At 51.5% G+C, this 26,111-nt stretch overlaps 12 protein-coding genes across 12 annotated transcripts; 5 read left to right on the top strand and 7 right to left on the bottom strand.

Annotated features, from left to right (window-relative positions):
• Positions 1–868: 868 nt before the first annotated feature.
• Positions 869–1,832, bottom strand: A1O3_00133 (alpha 1,3-glucosidase; the record flags this gene model as incomplete). Its single annotated transcript, XM_007730285.1, has 4 exons — positions 869–1,268; positions 1,324–1,557; positions 1,613–1,732; positions 1,786–1,832. The coding sequence occupies 4 exons, from the start codon at positions 1,830–1,832 to the stop codon at positions 869–871; spliced, it is 801 nt and encodes a 266-aa protein (XP_007728475.1).
• Positions 1,833–2,287: 455 nt separating this feature from the next.
• Positions 2,288–5,143, bottom strand: A1O3_00132 (alpha 1,3-glucosidase; the record flags this gene model as incomplete). The annotated part of the gene is made up of 1 exon (XM_007730284.1): positions 2,288–5,143. One exon carries the CDS (start codon positions 5,141–5,143, stop codon positions 2,288–2,290), a length of 2,856 nt encoding a protein of 951 aa, XP_007728474.1.
• A 492-nt stretch (positions 5,144–5,635) lies between these two features.
• A1O3_00131 (nucleoside diphosphate kinase) lies at positions 5,636–6,361 on the top strand (the record flags this gene model as incomplete). Its single annotated transcript, XM_007730283.1, has 6 exons — positions 5,636–5,652; positions 5,706–5,736; positions 5,798–5,841; positions 5,890–5,993; positions 6,045–6,110; positions 6,162–6,361. 6 exons carry the CDS (start codon positions 5,636–5,638, stop codon positions 6,359–6,361), a joined length of 462 nt encoding a protein of 153 aa, XP_007728473.1.
• Positions 6,362–6,636: 275 nt separating this feature from the next.
• Positions 6,637–7,284, bottom strand: A1O3_00130 (uncharacterized protein; the record flags this gene model as incomplete). The annotated part of the gene is made up of 1 exon (XM_007730282.1): positions 6,637–7,284. One exon carries the CDS (start codon positions 7,282–7,284, stop codon positions 6,637–6,639), a length of 648 nt encoding a protein of 215 aa, XP_007728472.1.
• A 1,952-nt stretch (positions 7,285–9,236) lies between these two features.
• A1O3_00129 (uncharacterized protein) lies at positions 9,237–9,905 on the top strand (the record flags this gene model as incomplete). Its single annotated transcript, XM_007730281.1, has 1 exon — positions 9,237–9,905. One exon carries the CDS (start codon positions 9,237–9,239, stop codon positions 9,903–9,905), a length of 669 nt encoding a protein of 222 aa, XP_007728471.1.
• Positions 9,906–10,174: 269 nt separating this feature from the next.
• A1O3_00128 (uncharacterized protein) lies at positions 10,175–11,263 on the bottom strand (the record flags this gene model as incomplete). Its single annotated transcript, XM_007730280.1, has 1 exon — positions 10,175–11,263. The coding sequence occupies one exon, from the start codon at positions 11,261–11,263 to the stop codon at positions 10,175–10,177; it is 1,089 nt and encodes a 362-aa protein (XP_007728470.1).
• A 4,208-nt stretch (positions 11,264–15,471) lies between these two features.
• A1O3_00127 (alpha 1,3-glucosidase) lies at positions 15,472–16,422 on the bottom strand (the record flags this gene model as incomplete). Its single annotated transcript, XM_007730279.1, has 1 exon — positions 15,472–16,422. One exon carries the CDS (start codon positions 16,420–16,422, stop codon positions 15,472–15,474), a length of 951 nt encoding a protein of 316 aa, XP_007728469.1.
• An 829-nt stretch (positions 16,423–17,251) lies between these two features.
• On the top strand, positions 17,252–17,959 carry A1O3_00126 (maleylacetoacetate isomerase; the record flags this gene model as incomplete). The annotated part of the gene is made up of 1 exon (XM_007730278.1): positions 17,252–17,959. One exon carries the CDS (start codon positions 17,252–17,254, stop codon positions 17,957–17,959), a length of 708 nt encoding a protein of 235 aa, XP_007728468.1.
• A 130-nt stretch (positions 17,960–18,089) lies between these two features.
• Positions 18,090–18,543, top strand: A1O3_00125 (uncharacterized protein; the record flags this gene model as incomplete). The annotated part of the gene is made up of 1 exon (XM_007730277.1): positions 18,090–18,543. A coding segment is annotated over one exon (203 nt), but the record flags the coding sequence as incomplete, so codon positions are not given.
• Positions 18,544–18,915: 372 nt separating this feature from the next.
• Positions 18,916–21,297, bottom strand: A1O3_00124 (uncharacterized protein; the record flags this gene model as incomplete). The annotated part of the gene is made up of 3 exons (XM_007730276.1): positions 18,916–21,020; positions 21,071–21,188; positions 21,235–21,297. The coding sequence occupies 3 exons, from the start codon at positions 21,295–21,297 to the stop codon at positions 18,916–18,918; spliced, it is 2,286 nt and encodes a 761-aa protein (XP_007728466.1).
• A 511-nt stretch (positions 21,298–21,808) lies between these two features.
• A1O3_00123 (uncharacterized protein) lies at positions 21,809–23,105 on the bottom strand (the record flags this gene model as incomplete). Its single annotated transcript, XM_007730275.1, has 2 exons — positions 21,809–23,000; positions 23,056–23,105. 2 exons carry the CDS (start codon positions 23,103–23,105, stop codon positions 21,809–21,811), a joined length of 1,242 nt encoding a protein of 413 aa, XP_007728465.1.
• A 383-nt stretch (positions 23,106–23,488) lies between these two features.
• Positions 23,489–25,512, top strand: A1O3_00122 (uncharacterized protein; the record flags this gene model as incomplete). Its single annotated transcript, XM_007730274.1, has 3 exons — positions 23,489–23,547; positions 23,610–23,841; positions 24,040–25,512. 3 exons carry the CDS (start codon positions 23,489–23,491, stop codon positions 25,510–25,512), a joined length of 1,764 nt encoding a protein of 587 aa, XP_007728464.1.
• Between the last annotated feature and the right edge of the window lie 599 nt (positions 25,513–26,111).

The following is a 26,111-nucleotide window of genomic DNA, read 5'->3' as shown; positions in this document are numbered from 1 at the left end:
CGAGCTACCGACCGAATCAATTCAACACGATGGGTGCGATGGTTCTGTTGAAACGAAAAATCCAAGACGCTGCGGTAGCCGTTACATCGTGATTCGGGCTTTGTGGGCTTTCAACGACTAGCATTGCTACCACCGCCTTGCTCACAAGCACTTGCAGATATGACTTCACTTCGTGTCCATTCTCGTCGCATTTCTCTTCTATACCAAACTTGACTGTCTACTGGTGAGAGCTAAATGTGAACTGCTGGAGGTCAGAGCTACGTCTGCAGGACTAGGGTTGCAAGGCTCAACACAATCTCGGCGAGAAGGGTGTGAAGCCATCTTGCACAGTCCTCATCGATCAGCTCAGATCACTGAACTTGGACAATACCATCTCACAGAGAATGCAACAAGCGCCGACGAGCAAACTGTCCATATCATCCCTAGTCATCAACGCAGCGACAAAACACGGGCCTCTACGCAAAAGGACAGGGAAGGCACAGGTCCCGGATTGATTGGACGGGAAAATGATGAAGCGGTTGATTTTGGAGGCATGCCCCCACAGCCAGTCTCCATGAGTGACTTACGGAGTAGATCCGATATCTCAGGGGGTCTTACGTTTGGGACAAGGCTGAGGGTGACCTGAACCTCACCAAAGGTTCCATCTTCATGGCATGGTATTTGATAGCCGATCCCCAATCAATCATATTGCGATGCTGACTCCGGGTGGTATGGTGCCATAGCCTGGGATAGTGCAGTGCTAAAACGTCGTACAGCTGCAACTTGGCCACTGGTTGAGGTGGTGTGTAACTTGCGTTGTGAGGGATGCCAGTGCTTCCTGCTGCGGTTCGCGTGAAAAGAATTTGCTGTCGGCTCAAAACGACGTTTCTCAACCAAACAAGCCAGATTTGCTTGTGGTGCTCATGGAAATGTCGGCACTGGCCTGTCCCTCGCCATACATGTAGTATTGCACTCCCAGGTAACTGTCACAGCAGGCCTGGAACATTCCGCACAGTCGAAATGGCCATGGGATATAGTCGCTGCTCAAAAAGAAATAGCTCATCTTCATGGCATCACCCGCCAACCAGTTGACAATGACGGAAAGACGAAAGCCCTTGCAAGATTGCGCTCGGTGATTCTTGATGATCTGAGGCACTGGCAAGATCGCCTCCACGGCTAAGCCAACATATCCGAGAAAGGATATGTACACTGGTGAACGGGACACAAAAGGAAGTAGGACATGGACGGCGAGGAGTACTGAAGCGAAATATGCCAGAAACTGAAAGTACCTTGGCTTTAGCGTCAGCAGATGTCCAAAAACGTCGACCCCCATCCTCGACATACGATTTCGGATTGCTCCATTGCCAGAAGTCATATGGCCGCCGACCTGACAGCAGGTCTCTCAGTCCATCTTGAGCAGTGTAGCCGTGGAACGGTGTATGTTCGAGCCCATCTCTTGCGCCAGTTGGGGCCCTGTTGTCCAATGCCACCTTCAACAAGATGAGTTGTACCACAATCATCAGTACAGCTTGCAGGAGAAGCGCCTTGCCGTAGTAAGCTCCGAACCAATAGAACACCCTTGGGGGTTGTCAGTCTCAGTCTTCTAGCCTACAGAATGTAGGGCGGCCCGCACTTCAGAATAGATGCCACAAGCATGATCAGGGGGATGTCGAGAGAGAAGCCATCGCTCGTCTTCCTACGATGTATGGAAGCTATTTGGTCGGCATAGGATGTAATAGGGGACGCAACTAGACTATACACATTGATCAGTATGAACAACCTCAATGCTGGTTCTTGGAAGCTCACAATATCGGCGCGAAATAGTCAATGACGACGGAGATGAAGCGGAACATGATTTGGATATTGAACAGTTGAACACGTCGACCGCCGGGGGCCCAGAACAGTCCTCTCAGACTCCAACAGCACTGATGATCTTCAGAAGCAGATGGCCCGCTGTGTGTACAGATGTATCGTAGGCCGTCATTTCCGCGAGATGCTTCACGCCGGACGCGAAGGGAAATTTCATACAACAGTCCATTGGTGGGCGCAGGAAGCTACCGTACTAAAATGCCTGCTGAACACGAGCAATGCCCCAGGCGCATATGCCCCACTAGCTCCGTACTAAGTTCGGCATCTTCGGGGCTCGGGCTTCCCTAGGCCCCTAAGCCCCTAAGCCCCTAGGCCCCGAAGCTTCGGTCAAAGAAGCTTCGGCCAGCTACTGTACAATACAGGTTCCCACCAGACATAATGCTTATTTTGTATATCAAATATGAACCATCAGGCCCATCCGTTTCTTTTATGGTACATCCTACAAGTCGGTCTTTGGACTCGATGCCCCGGGGAATGCAATGCCCCAAACCCCTCCAATTCTTATCCCAGGACTCCGTACCACGGCCCACGCAGCCTTGTTGCCTGATGCCGAGTGGAAACTCAACTCTGCTGTCGAGGTTCCCTTAGTCCCTTCTTCTGTCACCGTTGCCTCGGTATATGTCGACCACTCGGCGGGTGCATTGACCACAATGATCTTCTCTACCTTGACATCCTTCATCGTCTTGAGATAGCTGGCGGTCTTAGACCCCTTGGTGCCAATGTCAGAGCTCCTCAAGACTCCGCCGGACAGAGAGAATCTCCGGTGAATGTAAGCCCCATGCTGGTAGTCGAATGTCTCACCATCGTCGACATAAACGGTTCCCTCGGCCTCTCCCTTTTTGTCAAGTACCACGACAAGAGTGTATGGGTCCCATTTCATCAAACCCGAGCTCTTGCGCGGCCTATCCTTTCTCGGGATGATGTGGCCGCCCTGCATCAATATAGGGAGTTTGTGCAAAGGCGCATCGACCTTGTGAATCTTTGATCCGCCAGAGTAGATGGTGTAGTCAAAGTAATCGAAATAGTTCTCGTCGTCAGACAGATAGATATCCACGCTCTCGGCTCCTTCGGTGGTGACAGGTTTGACTAACAGGCCTGTTGAACCAAGGTAAAGCTGATCATCTATTGTGTAGCCTTTTTCATCGTCGGGGTGCACAAAGTACTGCGACCGAATGATCGGGTAACCATCCGTGGAAGCTTCTTGGAAAGCGGTATACCATGCCGGGAGCAACGCATATCTCAATCGTAAAGCATTGGTCATGATTGTCGTGTACGGCTCTCCCAGCATGTATGGTTCACGTCTGCGAGTGTCGATATGTGCATGGCCGCGGAAGAATGGATAAAAGGCCCCGGCTTGGTACCATCGGGTCTGCAGTTCCTTGCTGGGGTTCCCAAAGAATCCACCGACATCCGCACCTCCAAAAGGGAAACCGCTGACGCCCTGATTGAGGGTCATCGGAAGAGAGGCGGCAAGATGGCTCCAACTGGCTTGGTTGTCACCTGTCCACATAGCGGCAGTCCTTTGAGAGCCGGCGTAAAACGACCTGGTAAGGACGAAAGGCCGGCGCACCTCACCCTTTTTCCGTTCTAGGAGGGCATGGTAAGTAGCGTTATGGAACGTCATCCCATTGATATTGTGCACATCTCGCTGTTCCCAATTGCCGTAGTGGATGTTATCTCGAGGCATGGTGATCTCTGGACCGTTGAAAACAGATGGCTCGTTCATGTCGTTCCAGAGCCAGACGTTCGACATGGTCCCTTTGAATTTGTCGAAAGAAAAGAGTCCCTTCCACCAAGCCCGCGCAGCAGGATTGAAAGCATCAATCCAGTAAGAGCTTCCCGGCCAACACCAGCCTTCGAAGATATTGTTGTCTTTATTCTTGACAGCGAGACCCTTGCTCTTGAGTTCTTGGCCAACGGCATATCCTTCCTTATTTTTGATATGAGGATCAATAATCACCACAAGTTTGCGCTCAGTTTCATCAAGCTGCTTTTCCATGGAGATGGGGTCGGGGAAAGTGAGAGGATCCCAAGTAAAATATTGCTTGTCGTCTGTGTACTCAATGTCCAGCCAGATGACATCGTACGGGATATTGAACTTGTCAAATTTGCGATCGACATCCTTGACATCTTCGTCGCTCACATAGTTCCACCTGCACTGGTGATAAGCAATTGCAAAAGTCGCTGGCAGTTGAGTATAGCCCGTCAGTTCCCCATAAGACTTTGCCACATCTTTGGGCGTAGGGCCGAGCATGACAAATACATCCAGGAGACCACTTTCAGACATCCAATGTGTATGTGTATCGAGGGCACCACCGCTGAGACCGAGCGTCAGCGGATTGGAGCCGTGTTTCGACTTGACAATGTCCACCCATGTCTCAGCAGCATTGAGCCAAAAGACTCCAACGGTGGAACCCTTCTTATGCGCCTGCATAAAAGGAATTGAACCGTAAAGGGTCATAGGGCTGTCCAGCTCATACTCGAAGATGTCGCTGTTGTACATTCGATATGGCTGATCATAGTTTCCTTCTCCACCACGAGTCTCTTTCAGCGACAACGGCCCCGCATGTTCCGCAAGACCATAAATGTGCCCGTAGCCCGGGAAAGTGATATCCATCGCGACACTCTCTGGACCCTTGGGTTTGGAGTCGGTATTTCCGCCAAAGCTCTCTTCCCACCAGGTGCTTTCATCTTCCGCTGATTCGACGGGCTCCGCTTCAGTCTTGTTCTCGTCCGCTACGGGTTTGTCAATCTTTGGGCGCCAGTGCTCAATGTTCATAAATCCACGGTCGTTGAAAACGACTTGCTTCTCTTCGCCTGACCAGAACTCGATTCCAAAGGGAGCATGATGAATGATGGCTTTAAAAGAGTGGTCTGGACCCCATGAAACCTGACTGGCATCTTTGGATACCTTCTTGAACGTAGCTGTCTTCTGGGATTGGAGGCCAGCTCCCGTCAACGCCCATGCTCCAGCTTCATTGTATCTTTCTTTTCGAGCAACACTCCCATGACGAAGTTCAATTTCGCCTTTCCGCCTCTTTTCCTCATCGATAGTAACACGAACGTTGCCACGCTCCAAGAAAGATATCGTCAAGGGCAGCTTGACTGCCTCGCCGCTCGCGAGAGTCTTTATTATGGAGCCGACTAGTTGTCCGTCCTTGTACTTGACGGAAGTCGCATCTAATTGGTAAGGAGACGGTTCGTGGTTGCCCTTAGACATGTAATCTGCGAGGGCTCTGTTTCTCGTGCAGAAGCCCGACTGGTCACATCGTTTAAAGTCATGATGTTTGACCATCACTGAGTATAAAGTATTAGCAGTGGTGTCCGAAATGATCGCTTGTAACCTTACCCGCGGGAGAGACAAAGAAGAGCAGCAGGAGGATCGAAATATAGCAAATCGTCCATCGGGGCTGACGCCTCGAGGACCGTGCCATCTTGATGATGAGCTGTCCTTGAGAGGTCTTTTGCCTGTGCAAAGGCAGGATTGTTTACAAAAGTGTCCTTTTACGGTTCTCCCGAGTGTCTGATACTCCGTACGGAGACTAGGATCATAATTAAGGCATTGGCTGGATAGTCACTAAGCGGGTCCGTGCATCACCACCACCCACCGCAGTTTCGCTGCCCCTCCGTCTCTGTAAAACCCCACTAAAAAGCGAGCCCAGGCATCCCGGCGGAGCAAAATATTTGTCCTGCACTGTTGACCGCAACTGTCTTTTCTTTCCTCCTCTGCCCAAAGTCTTCTGAATAAAACCATTCTACGTTTCACATATCTCAAATTCCAGCCAAAATGTCTAACGAGCAAACGTGAGTATCCAGCACTCATTGAGCACAAGCCAAGATTTTAACAGCGGTTATAGCTTCATCGCCGTCAAGCCCGATGGCGTCCAGGTATGATCCTCCATGCATAGCCTTTATTGCGTCGTTCAGCTTGTTCTGACAACGAGTCTAGCGTGGACTTGTCGGAGACATCATTTCTCGATTCGAGAAGAGAGGGTGAGCATCCTACATTGATTGAGATGGAATGACAGCTGAGCGGTGAAGGTACAAATTGGTTGCGCTTAAGCTTGTTTCCCCATCCAAGGAGCATCTTGAGAAGCACTACGAGGATCTCTCATCGAAGCCTTTCTTCAATGGACTTGTCACATGTATGCAAAAACACAGACACAACTATGTGTGCTGAACTGATCGGAATGCAGACATGCTGAGTGGCCCTATCGTCGCCATGGTTTGGGAGGGACGTGATGCTGTCAAGACCGGCCGCAGTAAGTCGAGCATCCTCAAATCTTCTGGAAATGAAAGCTGATGTGTTTCAGCCATCCTTGGTGCCACCAACCCTCTTGCCTCTGCTCCAGGTACCATCCGAGGTGACTATGCCATTGACGTCGGTCGCAACGTCTGCCACGGCTCCGATGCGGTCGAGAGCGCGAAGAAGGAGATTGCTTTGTGGTTCAAGCCCGAGGAGGTTCAGAGCTACAAGGCGTCCCAGTTCGACTGGATCTATGAGAAGGCATAAGCGGCTAGTCAGGGGACACTGGATAGCGCATGATTTGGATGGGAGTGTGGATGTCTCTGCCGCCCAACCGGCCACCGCCGCCAGGTCGAAAGGCCCAAGCACTCAAGAACAGAGAAGATAGACTTGCCAGACCCGAAGGATACAACGACTTGATCCTCGTTCATATGATGACCACTCGTAGCGGACCGGCGTCTCCTTTTCGAATCATCCAATCTCGCGTTCACCAGCCCAAGCAGTGCACCATAGACCAAAGGTATCGTTTGGAGCATTGGTCCTCATGATTTCGTTCTCCTGAATATGGATCCTGTTGCTTTTCCAACTGGGATGACGACGAGCCTGGCAAACCAAGGAGCACCCCAGACACTCACAAACAAGCGAAGCGGGAGTAACACCTTCACAATGGCGTAGGCAGTCGCGAATTCCACAACCCAGCTAGTAGCACCTTGCTTTCCGTCAGACCACATTGAGATCGTTTGTTCCTCAAACTTCCCTGCCTTCGCTTGTTTAACCCTCTCTTCGACCTCTGTCTCATCTTTTTCGCTGATCCAACCCTTCCGGCGGAAATATCGGCCAAACTTCTCGACACCGGCAGAGACCCAAGCTGCTTCGGTAAAGTATGGTGGCAGCCACCCCCAATAGTGAAACCCCCCGGCGAGAGCGAGCAGTGGGACAACCGCGGTCAATTCATGGAGGATAATAAAAGCTGTAACATGGGTCACCGGTGCTTGTCGCAGTCCAGCTACTGTAGGCCGGAGGAAACGTGGTGTTCGTTCGATTAACCGATCGAACCGACTTCTGACTGCGGCTTGCTGGTCAGTCTTCGGTACTTGTTGTGGAGCGTCCTGTCTGCCAGCTGAGAAGAAGCGTCGAACATGGTGAATCCTCCCAGAAACACGGACGGTCTCCAGAGTCAGACGCCGCATGTCGACGAAAGAGGTGCGACGTTTACGAGAGGTTGCCAGGCACGTCTGCATCTCAGCCATGGCAGCGGCCCCAAACTACGGTGGATTACCAACGCCATTATTTCCGTTGTTTGAGTTTCCTACTCCAACTAAAGCGACGCGGAACGCTTTGCTTGACAAGATTGCTCATTGGACTTGCTTCGCTGCGCTACGCAAGACTAGTCTAGCAGCGACGTCGGTCAACATAGTGTATTCCAACATCGGTGAAGCTTAACAGCCATCAATAGGGCACCACACCACATCGGCTATTCAAGCGGACGCTCCAATACGAAAGTCGTCAGAGACGCTCCCACCTAGGTGACCCTTCGCTTTCAACAACGACAGCAGAAGCCACGATCATCAAGCAGCTACTTCTGGTCAAGATCAAGCTGATCTCGACAATTCATGTGACACCGGGACCACCAACCACATAGCGAGATTGCCGGGATGGGTGCCGTATGAAATGGGTATTGATATGGGTGCTCTGAGATAGTCCGTCCTTCCATGCTAGTGTGTGAATTGTATTTAAGGTCAACTCCCATTCATCTGGCTAGAAGTGACCGCAAGTAGGAAACAGTCATGTGCAATCATCTGTCAGATATCCTCCTCCCGATGTCCTGGGACTCTGTGATGTAAGTCCATGCCGCTTTCTTTTCTAGCCTGGTATATCCTGATAGACTTGTTTTTCCTCCTTCCCGTGATCTCGACCCATATCCAGGGTAAGTCATATGAAGCTATGGATGTGTTGGTGCCCTGAGTTGAAAGTGGATCCGGCCGAGGACTCGTTCTCTTGTCTTCAGACCACGAGGGGGAAGGACTCGGATGTAGATTTGACTGTGTGGTATCTGCATGGGAACCTGCTCGATTGTTCCTTGATGCTTTGGTCATGTTTCTTGTATTGGGCACCATTCACGGTTTGTTCCAGAACACTAACCGTGACACAAAGCCCAGCGGACTCGTAAAGTGGACGGTGGAGGCGATGTGCGAGGGTCGTTGAAGTTATAATGACAGAAAAGACATCGGGACTTATAGTCCAGGAGGAAAAGATTGGAACTAGCAGTGAAGAGGCCGTTCTGCGTCCTCATTCTTTCCCCCCGAATATGCCTGCACCAGTGACTGGCCACTCTTGTTCTCAGGAATGCAGCCGGTAATACACATTGCTGGATGATCAGCTATGTTGCCGGGGTTAGTGAAATGATCGTCGAGGTCACTGGTTACGACATCTTCAATGTCTGGTCGATCTTTCCATGTGGTTCACCGACTACTATCTGTATGTTTCTGATATCTTCTGAGGAGCTACCTACATATGCATGTCCCAACAACAAAGTGCTGTTGGCTCGCGCTGTGAGTACTCATCGAGTTTGTCGACAGGATCATCGTACGCTGTTTGGTTCCAATTGGAGGTCTGTGCTATTTCCAAGCTCGGGATGGGTCGGCTTTACACTGCCTCCTAGTCAATGTCTCAGCCTCGTCAGACAGGCTCTCACCACTTTCATGAATAGTTTGGACATGGCGGCCACCCCCAGCTCAAGAGAAATATCCCTTTACGGCAGTGCCGCCAAGCAAGATCACACAGATACAAACATTAACAGTACAAGTGCTAGTAGAACAAACATAAATAGACTCGTTTTCTGATCCAAATTTTGATCGCTTCCAAGTCGTACACCAACTTCTCAGTTCTAAATACACAGGTACTTCTTCACGCCTACCAACTGAAGTGTAAGTATCTCTCCTTACTTTCATCAGAGTCCAAGCTGATCACGTCTCACGATAGGCCTCCTCTCGCCTCTTGTTCGCGTTTGCCTGCGTGCTTCTGGCAGCGACAAACTCTTCTTTGCCCTCACCTCTCTTCCGTCATCGGAATTACTGCGAGTCTTCGGACGAGCAGAGATTCCGGGACGTTTACCTAGTTTCTGGGAACCAAATCTTTCGTCATGTCGACTTCTGACGCCGCCCAAATCCAAATCCTCAAAGACGAAGTCAAAGCGCTGGAACAAATGCTGGCGCAGAGCCAACGGACATCCGCCTTCTATCAAGAACAAAATGATAATTTGATGGCGGACATACAAAGTCTCAGACAAGGACTGAGAGCCCCAAGTGTCGAAGACTTTGAAAAGGGTCGTGATGGTGCTCCAACCCGCGCCGAGTTTGAGGAACTTCAAAAACAATTGTCCGACGCCCAAGATGCCAACAAGGATCTTCAGAAACAGCTGTCCGACAATCAAGACTTCCACAAAATCCTTTTAGGGATGTTGGATGACAATGTGGGTATCATCGAGGTAGAGATGCAGACCATGTTGCGTCTGGCAGAGGATCGATCTCGCTTCGCCACAAGAGTACGCCCTAGACTCCTAGAGACTCTTGCGGCTTACCAGGCATCGTATCAGATATTCCCTGAACACAAACTGGCACAGGAGGCTACAGCATCCGCACGGCAGCAACAGTCCGTGCCTACCCAAGCTCAGGGTCACGCCATCAGAAAGCGAAGTTATGATACGACATTCTCTACCCAGGCGGTCGGTCAAGGGCAAGGTCAGGACACGACGTCTTTCAACTTTGGTCCACGCGGTAGATTAAGGCCTTTTGCCCAAAGTGAAGACTAAACACAAATGAAATATGTGGGAGGGCAACAACTGATCTTCAATAAACAGTATGAGTTTCACAAGACACTTCCAATATCCCTCTTTGTATGTATTCGTTTCAATAAGACACGAGATCCAGCGAGAATGTAGCATCATATGGATTCACCCGTACTTCCTCATATCTACAGAATGTGACATATGCTTGTTTCTAGCCCATCTAAAGCCGGATGGAAAACTTCTCTCTGAATGACAAGCCTCTCTCGTTCGCAATTCTGACCGATGACATAGTGTCACGTCGACTCCAACAATTCCTTGATCTCCTGGTCTATCTGCCGTAATTCCTCCAATGATTGTAATGTTCGTGATATCTGTTCGACACTTTCGATGTCTTTCAAGATTTCATCTTCGAATCGCTGGTGCGCTCCAGGTTCAGCAAAGTGTCGAACTCGAGCTATCTCTTCCTCTTTTTGCAAATTCCGTTCGATTTTCTCCGTCCGGGCTCCGTGTAAATACATTGTATCCCATATCTCGGCTGGGAGCCTTTCATAGAAATTGCCAATGGAAAGCCCGGCTCCGGAGTGACTAAACCCTGAGGCTTCGGTGACATATCCCTTGCACAGCTGTGTGAACGCGATCTCACCTAGCCAGGCGTCGGCGGGTTCCGAGCACAATGACAGGACCTCTTGATGTAGTTTGAATATACCACCAAACCTGTTCTCAACGGCAGCATGGAATAGATTCATGAGATAATTGGAGTTGGTATGACTCGAGTGCTGCTGTAGTCTTAAGTAGATTTGGTCGGAAAAGCCGACTTCGACGAACGGAACTGGTCGAGGTTTATCGTAGTCGGGGCCGTCTTGTATTTGGGGACGAAGATCTGTCAAGAACCTGTCGACAATGGAACGATGAGCGAGGTCTTTCTCGCAGGTGTTGTAGACGGTCACTTTCGTGAAGTCAGTATATTTTCTCAGACCTTCATGCGTTCGTGTAATTGGCCATGATTGGGTGGTCTGCACCATATCAATTGCAACGGCAATCTTATCGCTGTCCGGACCGCCACGTAGGTAGAGTGCAATATCATCGACGACCTGGGCGCACTGTCTGTTAGTCATCGGCAATCCAATCTTGTCGCATATTATGCTGATATACTGGCCTGGGATGTTGGCGGCAAGCTCCATGTTCTCCTTCAACTCGTGCTTCGTCGGATGGCTGCGCATGTGAGCATGACGCGCCACCTGACGAGTGATGCACGCGTGAATCATCGCATCGTCCACTGAAAGGAGCACGGCTAACATTTGCTTTCGAGTTGTCTTTGCAGAGTCTGAAGTCGTCAGTAATTGTCTCAAAGACGTTGTCGGCCCTTCAGATTCCTTCTGCATGATGGCATCCACAAGACCTAAACGGCTTAACGACTCGAAAACCGCCAGGTAATAATTCGCATGGTCGTCGACAGGATCTTTGTTCAAGGATGGCGAAAGAGTGATGTTGTGATACCAACGCAAATCAAGCACTGTTACTGTTTCTCGCCCTCGCCGACAACGGCGTTCCAGCAACCCAACGTCCTCTCGAAATGATACGACGTCCTCCTTGTTGAGGATGGCGGCCGCAGCTGTGAAGTATGTCCCACAAATGAGTGTCACCGGTTCTGGTGGGGTGATCTTTCCTGTGTGGCTTCGATACAAGACCATAAGCCAGACATAGACACACAGTATCTCAGGGTGTCCTCCAGCGTTCGTGGCCAGGCTTTCGTCTTGAAGTCGACAATCCACCCTTTCTCCACATCCTTTGCTCCAATCGTTCCTCTCCTCCACTCCTTCTGACTGGCCATCAACAATGGTGCCAGGACGAATAAGCGCCAATCGAGGCACCAGCTCGAACCGTGACAATCGGCCTGCCTGCCTCTTGAAACTCAGGTATCAAGTTCTGCAACTTCCCTCCTAGTATTTGGCCATGTGAACTCTCTTCCTCTTCTCTCTACCCAGTTTCTAGGGTGCCGTATAGGTAGTGAGCTAGTAGGCCTAGTTAGGAGAGGGAGATCAATCAGGACGAGGTCGAAGTTGCTATTAGAGGTCGGTTTTTATACTGCCTCCCAGTCAATGTATCAGCCTCGCCAGACCGGGAAGACTTTGGATGTGGTGGCCACCCCCAACTCAAACGATATATCCCTTCACGCCAGTGCCGCCAAGCAATGTCACACAAACAGTAGTAGAACAAACATAAATAGACGCGTTTTCTAATCTCTACTTTTCATCTCTTTCTTCCTCCTCTCCGCCCTCCATCTTTGGAAACACTTCAAGCCTTCGGGCTAAAGTGTTTCCCGTTGTCTCTCACGTTCTTTGGAATTACTTTAGGTCTTCGGACCTGAAGTGGTTCCTCTGGCGTTAGGCCTGGTTTACCGTGGCGGTTTACCAGAACGAACTTTTTTGTCTCTCGCGTACATTGGAAATGTTGCAGGTCTTCGGGCTACTCCTGTTTCCTCTGACGTCTCACCCCGTTTACCGGGACTCATCTTTCTGGCTCTGCCACTTCTCTCTCTCGTCTTTAGAGACACTTTAAGTCTTCGGGCTGAAAGTGTTTCTCTAGATGTTTGGCCCGGTTTATTTATTTATTTAGTCTCGTTTAACGTCCTTCGGGTCACTGTTTGGCCCGGTTACCGTGATGGTTTACCGGAATTAATATTTTTATTTATTGCGTCTTTAGGAGTACTTTGGGTCTTCGGGTCCGATTGGCTTCTCTAGATGTTTGACCCGGGTTTTACTGGAATTAACATTTTTGTCTGTCGTGTCTTTGGAAACACTTTAAGTCTTCGGGCTGAAAGTGGTTCCTTCAGATGTTTGGCCTGGTTTACCGTGGTGGTCTACCAGCATCAGACTTTCTATCTGTGGTGTCTTTGGAAACACTCGTGGTTGAAGTGTTTCCCTAGATCCTTGGCCTGGTAACCGTGGTGGTTTACCGGATCAACCTTTCTTTCTGTGGTGTCTTTGGAAACACTTATGGCTGAAGTGTTTCCCTAGGTGCTCGACCCGGTAGCCGTGGTGGTTTACCGGATCACAGTCTGTCGTGTCTTTGGAAATACTTACAAGTCTTCGGACTGAAGTATTTCTCTAGATACTTGCAAGGCCTGGTAACCGTGGTGGTTTACTAGGATCAATTTTTCTCGTGTCTTTGGAAACCCTTCAAGTCTTCGGGCTGAAAGTGTTTCCCTAGGTGCTTGGCCGGTTTACCGTGGTGGTTTACTGGGATCAATCTTTCTCGCGTTCTTGGGAATTCCTTCAACTCTTCGGGCCGAAGTGGTTCTCCTGACGTTTATACCGTTTGCCGTGGTGGCTTACTGGGATCAATCTTGCAGCAAGCGCTGACACAGACGACAGAAGTCCTAGCACGGACCCAACGGAAATCCGCCTTCTTTCAAGAACAAAATGAAGGTTTACAGGCTGAGATCCAAAACCTTCGATAAAGAATTCAAGTCCTATCGGCGAAGTTCTGGTCTCTGCAAGTGAGTGTGCCCCTATATCTTCTGGAGTGCAACTTCTAACGTCAGATGCAGAAACCAGCCAAAAAGACGTGCAACAGCAGCAGGTGGAAACCGGGATGAAGGGTACCAACTTAGCATTCCTGATTATTACAAAAACCCAGTACGCTCGCCCGCATGTTGTTATGGTTCAAAGCTGGAGGTAGAGACTGAGGGAGGTCCCGAGGAAGGTCAAGGTCAAGGTCAAGGGCAAGGTCAGGGGCAAAGTCAAGCGCAGAGTCGAGGTTATGGGCATGGGCAAAGTCAAGGTCAAAGTCAAGGTCATGGGCATGGGCAAGACCAGGGCACGACGTTATTGCAACCCTGATCCGGAGTCACATGGTGGAATGGACATTTTTGCCCAACTGGAAGACTGAACACACATCAAAGATATGGAAGGGCCACAATTGATTTCGATCAACCGGATGAGGGTGAAGCGGCAAAGGAAATTTGTCAAGATGCCACAGAAACTAGCAGCAGGCTCAACTTCAGGCTGGTGAGAAGGGGTCGAGGGAGAAGGGTTGGGGGCACGAGCGAGTGGTGGGCGCAGATGCAATCACCGAATAAAGGTCGGTCGTTGGTAGTGGAGGACCAGCACTCAATGGATTAAGCTTCACAAAACGCTTCCCACCTCCCTCCTTGTATGCATTCTTTTCACCAAGACACGAGCTCTACCATGAGTGTCGCATCATATGATATGGATTCCACCCCTAACTACTAATATCGCTTGTTTCTAGCCCACCCAAAGCCGGATGAAAAACATCTTTCCTTTCAGGATGCAGTAGATGGTTTGATAGTTCGCAAGGCTGACTGATGATAGCTTCCCGGGCAATCCCCACTGAAACGATCCCATCCACCTATTCGTACTGTACCCGCAGGAACGGAGAAGACCTACAGTATCTCCAACGCCCAGATCGACCGCCGTTCTCCGTCACCCCAGATATTCAAGCAGGGAGGAATGTGCCACCATGACGCATGAGGCTCAGCGGAAATGGCTCGTTGCATATGCAGGCTGCAGTTAAAGAGGAAGACGACGTTAACATATCATACCACCAACGAGGCTATATGGGCTATGGAAGAACTCCTTGGACAGTTGGATGATGAAAAGTCAATATTTGCCTTGGGGATTCCTCATTTCCCTTTCCCACCGCAATCCAAGATATATTGCCCGATGCCCGTTGAGACACGAAGAGCGTGATTGGCATTGGGCGCAAAGTTCTGCACATATTTCACAACATTATCGGGTCAAGTGGCGAAAGAGAACAAAATCTCAATATTCCTAATACAGCATGCTGGTGGAGATATAGCATCTAGCAGCTGATGGGGACGGGGGTTATCAAGACGTACGCCTTAAGATTGACGAACCCTGGGAGTAGTGCTAGTGTTATGTAGTGGCAGTATTTGATCATTGACCACTGACTACTAGGTACCTAAGCGAACAATAGAGCATGTAACCGCCATTTTCTACGAATGCGCACTACTGCTATGGCCCCAGACATGATATTGAACAAAGCCAACCCGAAATACCGTCTGTTGTTCCCTAGCCCTCTGCTAGTTGGACTTGACAAAACCCCCATTTGATCACCACGCCGAAAACAAGAGACCATCGGAGGAGGGCAACGGATACTATTGCGCATGTACCGTAGGAAACGTTCGTCGAGGATGGATCGGGACTTGAGGCGGGTGTAAGATGCTCTGATATAGTGATGAGTGAGTCTCGGTTGGGAGTGCTCGACACCATAGAAATCCTCTTCCATTGAACGAAACTCGACCTGCTCGCTGTGTCTATTATGCGGATCTCGTTTGGCAGTTTGGTCGCCTTGCCTCGTTGTCGGCCCTGTGCACCTCTTGAAACTCTCGTATCAGGCACTGCCACTTCGACGAATGGACTGATCTCCAAGACCTTGCTGGTTCGATCGAAATTCGAAATGTCAACTGTGGTTCAGAAGGAAGACTACTAGGTATCAAGGTAAGGGTAGCAGGGTGCCATTGGTCTTAGGTCTCAGGACTCAGCGTTTCATGTTTGATGGCTGCCGATACAGCCTTTTATTGCTTTTTGTAGCAGCTTCCTCATCTCTACCTCGCGATACCCACGACTCCGTCCCCATCTTTGACGACGACTTCGCCACCAATGACTCCGGCTGTCTTCAACACATCCACCACTCCGCTCATCACAGCAGGGTCGACACCTCTCGTACCCTGCACGAATCGCACATCCTTCAGCCACTCTCTCCCATCTTCCTCAGAATAGTGGCATCCTGCCTCCCCGGTACCGAGCATGCGGATGCCGGCATCTGGATCCGCATTGAAGGCTTTGATTCCGAGATCCAGCGATTCAAAGATCTGCTTTAGCGTATCATCACTGGCAGGGTTGGGGAAAGTAGATAGGGACGCGGCAATATGCCAGCTCGGCCAGGGCGTGTAGATCTCGCCAATCTTTTTGAGGGGCGTGTCTTCTCCATCGAAATATGGCTTGGTCGTGAATTGTTCCCACATGAAGAAGTCCGCCGACGAGTTTGTCACGCCGTCGCGGAGATCTTTGAACGGACCCAGTGGCACGATCGCCAACCCTTCCGACTTGGAGACCCCTGCCTGATCCAGCCAGCCTTCTTGCTGCGCGAGCACGAAGGCCATGACATGACTTCCACTTCCTATCCGGCTGACACCCACGCGACGATGGTTTTTGAGGTCGTCGACGGAGTTGATGTCAGGTCGGTTGCGGCCAGTGACAATCGCCCACCGCAGTGGCGTAGACACCCACGATCCGACTATTGAGTATCCTTTCTCTTCTGCCGATTGAGTGTACGTGCCCGGATTCAAGAGCCCAGCGACCCATCCTTCTGTCAACCCGATTGCTAGGTCGATCTCGTTGGAGCGTAGAGATGTGATCATGTGCCCCGTGCCGGATGGGAAAGGTATCAACCTCACGCGTATTGAGGAGGGAAAGAGGTTGTGTTTGTTGCAGAAGTGCAGAGGGAGAAGGTAGTGTTCCGGCACGTAGCCTATGCGGACTTCGCGAGCGGACATTGTAAGTTAAGCCAACAATAAAATTGAGCTTACCGTCGGACCGACGAGGTTGTATAGAGGCAAGACAAGATGAGAGGGGAATGAAAGTCTATCATCAGTAGGAAGCCGGGGGTGAGGGCTGCACCGTGCAGCCAGCAATGATGTGATGTTAGCCCGCATCTTTTTCTCGTCATCGCATCTCTCTCGCCTTCAATGCGGGCCTCTCCCCGCAGATCAGACGTCCAATGGGGTCCAAGGTCACGTGCATTGACCAATTTTCCCTCTAATTAATTAGGTACGTATCCGGACTGGTGGCACTACGTACCTAGATCTGCGGAAACCTTTCAATGACTGCGAAACTCAAACTCTCTCGAGGCACGAACTCACCCGGGTCTGGGAGGCACAGGAACACGCACGCCAGGCGGTCCAGGGCGTCTGCGGGCACACACCGTACTCAGCGGCCTGCCCTCTTGCAGTCCACTGGTTCCGAATGCGCGTATTCGATGCCACGGAATCGGCTCCGCACTGCCCGCGGGGAAAACACCATATCCCGTCCTCTGTTTCCGCGCTGCTTCGTGGATGTTGGGTCATACATATGTGTGTAAGATGTGGCCGTGCGGTCAGCTGCCGCGTGTTGGACAGAGGTGGGTGAGAGGAGCATGGAGAAACAGCTGCATTTTCTTCATCATCGATCGGCTTCGACTCTCGTTTGCACTCTTTGCTTCGGCGCACGTCCACCATCCAGCCAGGCAAATCGAGTTCGACGAGCCTTGCAATACCCTTAGTCTTGACGAGATTCCACAGCGTCGATTCCGTGAGGTTGGATCCGATTAGCGAGAGCTACTCGAGCATGTCCGGAGAGGTCAAACACAAACACAAGTATACGCTATACACCTACTTCCGGTCGTCATGCTCAGCGCGGATCCGCATCGCCGCGCACATCAAGGGAATCCCACTCGAATACAGATACATCCACCTGGTCAAGGGCGAGCAGCACGGCTCAGAGTACACGGCCTTGAACCCGAGTGAGTCGGTGCCCACGCTGATCGTGACGGACGCGAAGTCAGGAGACATCGTAACCAAGATCCGGCAGTCGATTGCGATTCTTGAATACCTCGAAGAGACCACACCGGACCTACCGAGACTGATACCCGGTATCGGAGACGCCGTTGGACGTGCCAGGGTGAGAGAGTTGGTGGACATTGTGGCCTGCGACATTCAACCCGTCACGAACCTCCGAGTGTTGAGGTTCATCGAGCCTCTCGACGTCGAGGCCCAGGTGTGGCAATCTCATTTCATGACACTAGGCTTCTATGCGTATGAGGGCCTCCTGAGAGAATCCGCCGGGATGTATAGTGTCGGCGACGAGTTGACCATTGCGGACTGTGTGCTGGCGCCGGCGGTCGATGGCGCTCTCAGGTTTGGAGTCGACATCAAGGGGCAATTTCCGCAGACTTGGAAAGTCTGGGAGAATTTGAATGAGGTGGAGGCTTTCAAGGAAGGCAGGTGGGATAATCAGGAAGACACGCCTGAGGAGTTGAGAGCAAAGGCAGCATGAGTCCCTGGACGAGTCTTCTATCAGCTGTCCAGGGGATCTAGGTAGCGTACGGGAGGTCTCTGGTCTCTGGTCTCTTGGTGACCTGTGGGTCCAGTGTTCCGAGCGGCTTCAGAATGATCATGCGGCGCTCGCGTTCATTCGAGAAAACACTACGATGCCTATTCCGAAAGTCCGCGAGTTCAGGAGCATAGTAAAAGCACTTACCAACTGAAAATGGAGCGCGTATACGGAACACCTCTTTCTAAAATCAGGCCGGGTAAAGAGCAGCCTACTGAGGCGGTCGATGAATATATCACACCACACAATTTATCCTTCCCCAGCTCTATAGTTTAAGGTCCCGCAATGTGGGCTCTTTAATAGAACCGGCAGCGTTATTCCTCCTACTCGTCCGTGGGAGTAGCTTGAATCCCATCAGTAGGCCCCTTGGAAATCGTCTTGGTCGAAAAAGAAACGTCTTTGTCCACAATGATCTTGGCCAATAAAATATACTTGTAGACAATCACTTCAACGTCGTTGGGATCGTGGATTGGGAATGTTCTGGCTTCTACCCAGATTACTTTAATGCTCCGCTGCGGACCCAGTCGTCGGAGAGGAGCACACTTCGGACTGGTGAGCGTGCTATCAGATGTGTTGGTTTGCTAGACGACAAGAAGATCAAAGACAAGATTTGACATTGTCTGAAATACAAATATAGTATCGACGACGAACAACACGAAGCCGTGAATTGTAAAGCATAGCCATGCCAGAGCAACGCTTACTGTTCGACATATTAGACTCCTCCAGACCGCAGGTATATAACGCCGAAAGAAGGCCTATCTAGCCTCGTCCCACGTGCGCAACCCCATCCCATTCAGTCATATCCATATACCTACCCTAGGGCCTTCAAGCAGAGCCAACAACTGCTGTCCTGTGCCAATGCCAGTGCGTGCGCCCGTCACCGAGCAACATGATCGGATTCAAGGTCCAGCCTCTGCTTCGGCTTCGGCTTCATCGACGTCATCTAGGTCACTCTGCTTGAGCGGCCGACAGACGCCCTCAGCCGTACAAATCATGACATCCTGTACGAGGCCCCTGACGACCGTCCGGCCCCAGCCCTTGAGTTTCCTGAGCTGGCTATCGCGCGTGGTCATGGGCGCGATGATGGTCTTGACGCCGACCTGCTCCATGACCACACCCGAGAGCAGACTGACGTAGAGAAAGGGGTGTTGGATGATTTCCACGGCGAATGCGCCGAGTACGGCCCGCGCTTTGGCGACATATTCGGTCCGCTTGTCCAGCAGGTACGACGACAAGTATAGAAGATTGGTGCAGATGACGCCGTTGGGCGATGGTAGAGAATTGTCCGTCCCAGGTTTGAGCCGGATGATCTGCTCAGCGGACGGCTCCGCCTGGTAGTAACCGCCCGTACCATCGGCCACGAAGTGTGCGTCGAGATAGCCCTGCAATTTGACAGCCCAGTCGAGATACGGCTGCGATAGTGTCAGGTCGTACAGGGCCAGGGTTGCCAAGGTCATGTATGCGTAGTCGTCGACGAATGCACCATTACTGTCCGGGCTGGAGTTGTTGCCGAGAATCCGGACCAACTTGCCGGTCGCAGTGTCGTACAGTTCCTGGTGGACGAACGCGGCGGCACGTTCAGCCGCTTCTTGACACCGTGCTGCGCGGTGCTTGTCGATAGTGGCGAGGGTGTTGGCTGCCCGCGCGAGAGCTGCAATTGCAAGCCCGTTCCACGAGACGATGGTCTTGGTGTCGACCGTCGGAGCCTCGCGTTTGGCTTTCCGGTACTCGGCCAGTTTGGCCCGACCGCTTTTGATGACGCGGACAATCTCGTCCTCTGAAAGCCCAAACTCTTTGGCCAGCACAGATGGCGTGGCTTGGATATGTAGGACGTTTTGGGACAGAAACTCGTCGTGCAGGTCATGCTGCGCGGGAACGTTGCCGTCCGATTTGACTCCAAAGTGGCGCGCGATGATGGCTGCGTCTTGTTCGCCAAGTATAGAGGCCAGTTCCTTGGATGTCCAGACGTAGAATGCTCCTTCCTTCTTGTCGTCGGTCACTCCATTGGTCAATGTGCTCAAGGTCGGACGAGAATCGGCGTCTTCACTGGAATACCAGCCGCCGCCCGGTCGGACGATGGGAGATTCCGGGTTTGTAAGGTATTCGACCAAGTTGTAGATGGTACCGAGTATCTCGGGGTCGCGACCAAGAGCCCAGGCATCGCAATAACAGCCGAGTAACTGAGCGTTGTCGCACATCATCTTCTCGAAGTGAGGAAGATTCCAGTCGGGCGTGACACTGTACCGGTGAAACCCATAGCCTAGTTGGTCTCGCAGTCCCGAGCGCGACATGGCAAGTAGGGTGTGGATGGCCATCGAGGCGGCGTTGAGGCATGAGTCTCGCCCGAGGATCCCTGGCACGGGGCTGAAAAAGCCAAAACGCGTGTGGGTTGAAGGTTGTGCGATCGCCGCGCCGATCCGGAGCAGAAATGTGAGGTTGGAGGGAGTGGGAAACTTCGAGGCGTTTGGACTCGCGCTGAACCCGCCGTGAAGCGAGTCATAGCGAGCTATGAAATGATTCAGAGCGTCGTCAAGCAGGTCGAGTTCGATGGGTTCCGGTTCCTCCGACTGCGCTGATTCGGCACCGCGGACTATTTCCGAGGACTGAGAATGGATTCCTTCTGCTGCGAAAGCGAGTAGTTGAGCCGTGATGTCGGAGGAAGACTGGAGACATCGTTCACGCTGAGTCGTCCAGATTTCAAGCATCTTGCGTAGAATGTCTAGGAAAGTCACGGGGACCTCATCCTGAGAAGTTGTTCGCCGAAGGTTCGTGGTTGGTGATGGACCAGGCCAATAGGTACCGCCGAATACAGGCTTGAGATCAGGGGTGAGAAACACATTCAATGGCCACCCTCCAGATCCCGTCGTGGCGGTGACATAGCTCATATAGATGTCGTCCAGATCCGGTCGACTTTCTCGGTCGACTTTGATGGGTATGAATGACTTGTTGAGGATAGAGGCGACTTCCGGGGAGCTGAAGCATTCTCGTTCCATCACATGACACCCTTTACATGAAATGTGAGCTTGAGCAAACCTGATTGTAGGGATTGCTTACAGTGGCAGGCATTATAGCCGATACTGAGAAAGATGAGGCGCTGGCCTCGTTTTGCTAAAGAAATGCTCTTTTCTGACCATTCTTGCCACGCTACCGGATTGTCCTTGTGCGCCCGAAGCTATATTGTGTTAGCTGTGACCACCATGCTCACCAGAGAATCTCACATAAGGCGATGGGCTGTTTGCCAGGGCATTTTGCAATACGAGTTCAGCCTCCTCGTCGACCATCGGAGCGAATGAGCAGTGGAGACCACAGATCTCCAGCAAGTTCGGTCAAGAAGATGAATAGAGTTATGAAGGGCCAAGACTCGAGCAAGCCAGTCGCGGGATAAAGCGTCGGGCGGATCGGTGCAAGGCTTTGAAAAGTCTTCCCCAAGGGATCGGCAAAGACCGGCTAACGCAGAAAAGTTGGCAAAGCGCTGATAATAGATCGGTTCCTGAGAATGGCTCGTGGACTATTCAGATGGGCAGATCGATGACTGATCAAGGAGGATGGTTTGGCCAACAGCAGAGATTTTCCTATCCTCATCGCAGAAAGAAGCAGAATGCTAGATTGCGAATGGAAAAAGCGGGAAGTGGCGGAGGAGCGAATCAGCGATGAGCTCATATCACTGCATATCAGCCAAATGCTTATCTAATCTGTGGGGGCAGGCACGTGATTGGGCTGTGATAAGGCTACGGCTAACAGAGTGTCGACTGCTCCGCCGTAGTACGGAGCAGTAGTGACCGCCCTTAGTGCTTACTGCTCGTCCCTCGCCATCCTTTCCAGCACCTCCTCCTCCTCCGTCTCCATCAATGCCTGTAGTTCGGCTTCTTCCTCCTCTGTCAGCATCGGCAAATCATTCACGGGCTCGGGCTCATCAGTGAGTAATTTGGGGTTCTTAGCCTCCTGTACAGCCTTCGCCAGGTCTGCAGGCGCAAGGCTCCATCTACGTAGGGTCGCGTCGATGCTCACGCTGATAAGTAAGTCGCCTGTCAGACATAGCCGTGTCACCTCCTCATAGTGTCCGGTGAATAGATGATGAAGGTGTCCAGTTGCTTTGTTCCATACCCGAATCTCCTCATCGCGGCAGGCTGTTATCACCCAACCGTAGGTATCGTGAGTAACCACATCCCGCACATAGTCCGGATGCGGCAAGGTCGTGTCGACATTCCATTTGGCATTTCTGGAGAGATGCTTGGCAGTTTTATCTGCAGATGCCGTCCATAGATCTCCATCCTCGTCAAAGTGTAACTTGTAAACGCTTGTCTCGTGTACTATGATAGGTGTCGACAATTTCAGGTTGTCTGGTGTCATCTGATTTGAGTCCGGCAATGAAAAGAAGAAAATCTCCTGTTTGGAGGTGGAAAACATCACCACAGGTGAGTCGGGATCAGAAAGTGGGTCGAGGGCGATGCATTCAATCCCCCGGCAACCAGGCTTGAGCCAACCCAAAGGTTGACCGTCCAAGGTCCAGAATCGTACATCTCCGTCAGCGCCCCCCGAAATCAGAATGTCTTGCTTGTCGGGTGTGCGAGCAACCACGACGCATTTGATGAAATCCCTATGGGCAGGAAAAGACGTAAGTTCGGTGACTTGTCGTCCCTGTGGCGTTTCATCGGCAAATCGGAACGTGTACTTCCATATTGACTTATCCCAGCAGCCAGCAAAGATGTGCATGGTTGTGAACGGGTCTAGCGTATTCTTGCTGGCATGGCAAGCAAGGCTGGTTAATGGTGCCTGAGGTCCTTGGGGAGTGGACGATACTTCATTGGTGGAAAGCCGTAGACCGCTGACCGAGCCTCCAGCCTCAGCAACGAAGACTACATCCCCAGCCGGATCATAGTAGTAATTGACTTCGACATCTAATAACTTGGAGGAGAATTTGACTGGGTTGCCGAGGGTATTGGCAGCCTTGCGGAGTTTTCGATCATAATCGGCCAAGGAAGTGCTGGGAGAACAGAATCAGTTCACTGGGTCTCGACGCCCGGCCACCGCAGACTCACTCTGTCTGGAAATAGTTTCCTGCCTGGTTTGAGGTGCCGGGGAAGGTCATGATCTCGTGAACTGTTGCCGGTCGAAACTCACGCCATCGCGCAGGAAGGAATATGTTAGCACGTTCACCGTTTACTGGTAGAGGGCGCCGAAATTAAAGGCGAGCATATAGACCGCACCTGCAGGAGACCACGGTGAAGCAAGGCACGGCAAGATGCAGCTTGTCATCTCGCACTGACCGCAGCTGCGGTAGGTAATAATAACAGCTAAACTCAAGCCACCGTGACCTTCAATTCTTGTCGCGGCCTCAATTTCTTCCTCTTTCTTTTCACACCTCTCAATCCACCCACAACACCAACGCGTTCCACCTCACTTTCCTTCCCTGCAACTACTTCTTCATGTAACAATAGTTCCTTCTTTTCCTGCGCTTGCTTTGCGCCTGTTATGGACATGGACCACCTCATTGGCCAGCGGTTCAACCTCATCTCCAAAAGTGAAATTCGGTAGGTGTTGTACTCCTTCTCTGGCACAGCAGCATCTCGCGCTGACAGCTTCGCGCCTACAGATACGTCGGTACTCTCCACGAAATCAATCCTGAGCAGTCCACCATCGCCTTGGAAAATGTCTATTCCTTCGGTACAGAAGATCGCAAAGTCGAAAAATTCGTCCCTCCTTCGCAACAGAAATATGGCTTCATTATCTTCCGAGGAAGCGATGTCAAAGACATCAAGATTGCTGAGGAAGAGCAATCACAACCCTCTCCGCCTCCAGCCATGCCCAATGATCCCGCCATACTGGTATGTTGGACTCTCCTTACCTGCCGTCATTCAAATGATGAAATATTTCGGATGTAAATTCACAGACCTGTTCTGAATGCGCAAAGCCGTGTTGATATTTTCCGTTGCCTTCCTTCTGATATTATGACTCTCCCCCAGCCTCATATTGCTCCCATTTCGCTTGCGTTGAGCTATAGCTTACTCTATGCGACAACCTAGAATGCTTCTCGACCGGGCCCACCACTCGATGGTCCACCACGAGATGGTCCTTTTTCGCCTCCGGGCTATCCTCCTCATCCTGGCTTTGGTGGCTTTTACCCTCCTCCCGGTCAGTTTGGTCGGGGTTATGGTCCTCCTCCAGCAGGCTTTGGTCCCGGACCAGGCTTCCCACCGTACGGTCCTCCACCTCCCGGATACTTTGGTCCCCCTGGCGGTCAAGGCTTCCCACCTGGTCCTGGTCCAGGGCCCGGTCCAGGGCCTTTCCAGCTTCCTCCACCTCCCATTGGACCCCCTGGCCAACGGAACATTCCTCAACACTCAGCACCTCCGCAACAAGCCCCAGAGCCCAATGTACGCTCTTCTGCTCCATCCTCAACCCTGACTTCAGAATTACCCGACAACAAGGCTGCAAAGCCTGCACCCTCTGTACCCTCTGCACCCTCCAAAGATGCACAAGCCCCTGTCCCTCCTCAAGCAAAACCCACCACAGCAGGAAATGCCGATAAAGCCGCTCCACCAACTGCTGCAGCACCACCGTCAGCCCCTGCACCTACGGGTCCAAAGGTCAATCGAGTTATACCAGCAGTGCCATTCCAGGTCAATCAAAAATCTTTCACACCCCCAGTCCAATCTGCAGCCGTTACGTCGACCGATGGGGCTTCTGCAGCCAAATCTTCGAAACCAGTTCCCTCTCAAGCTGCGATGGACGATGCGGCTCGGCAAGCGAAGGAGGCCGTTGCAGCGGCTATGGCGAAACTCAATCCCCAGGCGACAACGGCACAGGGCAAGTCTACGTCATCAGCACAAGCTATAGATGCATTGTCCAAGAGAGTGGCTGAAATGTCGACATCTGGCACCGCTAATGGCACAGCCCGCGGTGGGAGAGGAGGAATCCGAGGCACCCGAGGTGGCAATTATCCACGTGGTGGTGGAGGACCCAAGAAGATGGAGATTCCCAATTCTGATTTCGACTTCGAATCCGCAAACGCCAAATTCAAAAAGGAAGACCTGGTCAAAGAGGCAATCGCATCGGGATCTCCACCTGTTGTCGGAGCGGATGAGAACGGTCCCGCTGAATTGGGTGAAGATAAATCAACCGACGCGCTAGAAAGAAAGGATAACTTGTCTGCTTCTGGAGTAGGATACAACAAGTCCACTTCATTCTTCGATAATATCTCGTCCGAAGCCAGAGATCGTGGAGAAGGACATGATGGACGGGCCATTGCTAGACAGGTACGAAGTGAAGAGTTTAGGAAGAATATTGAGACTTTTGGACAGGCAAATGTCGACTCTGGTTTCCGTGGACGAGGCAGAGGAGGTGGGTATGGGCGAGGACGACCGTATGGTGGCACCTACCGTGGTGGCTACAATCGAGGATTTGGAAACAATGGATATCGAGGAAATCGAGGACGTGGTGGCCAAGGCCAAGGGCAGGGTCAAGATGCGGCCGACCAGCCTGCTGCACAGTCATAGGCCTGAAGCGGATTGACGGTCTGGGAATGATGTGTTGCACAAACAGCGATGGCGTATACGTGTTTTGACTTGTGGTGGACCTTTCAGCATGGTCTTGTCTCGGCCGGCGTTAGACGTGGCAAAAAGACAGGCGCTTTTCCCACGGTGCAGATGACAAGGAAACGAAGAATCGCTGTCGGAGCGATGCTGGTTTGAGCTATGAACTCACGCTGATGAAGTGGAAAGAGCAGAGGAATTGAAACTGGCTCTTCCACAAGTTGAATGCACTGCGATGGATAGGAGATCTGGCTCAAGGGCCCTCGTCCACCGATTCGAAGAAATGACATGAAACGAAACCAATCTGTTCGGAAACGTCAGAACGAGGGTTTCTTGTACAATACAAACATAGGTCCCATCTCACAACCCTACATGGAGAGCTGTAACAACACTACTGAGGGTCGAAATGTAGAGTTGGTGTTGTGAAAGCAAACTGGGATGCGCAATAGTTGGTGTTTGAAGTCATGGAGATTGAAAACGCCGCATCCAAGGACTATGCAATCACCATCAGTAGGGACGGCCAAAGTGCTAGCAAGTCTTCCTCGCCTCTATATAATAGCAGT

The sequence above is a fragment of the Capronia epimyces genome (assembly GCF_000585565.1).
Source record: "Capronia epimyces CBS 606.96 chromosome Unknown aczIQ-supercont1.1, whole genome shotgun sequence".
Lineage (NCBI taxonomy): Eukaryota > Fungi > Ascomycota > Eurotiomycetes > Chaetothyriales > Herpotrichiellaceae > Capronia > Capronia epimyces.
The sequence above is the reverse complement of the archived record's forward strand: the minus strand, read 5'-3'. Positions and strand labels throughout refer to the sequence as shown.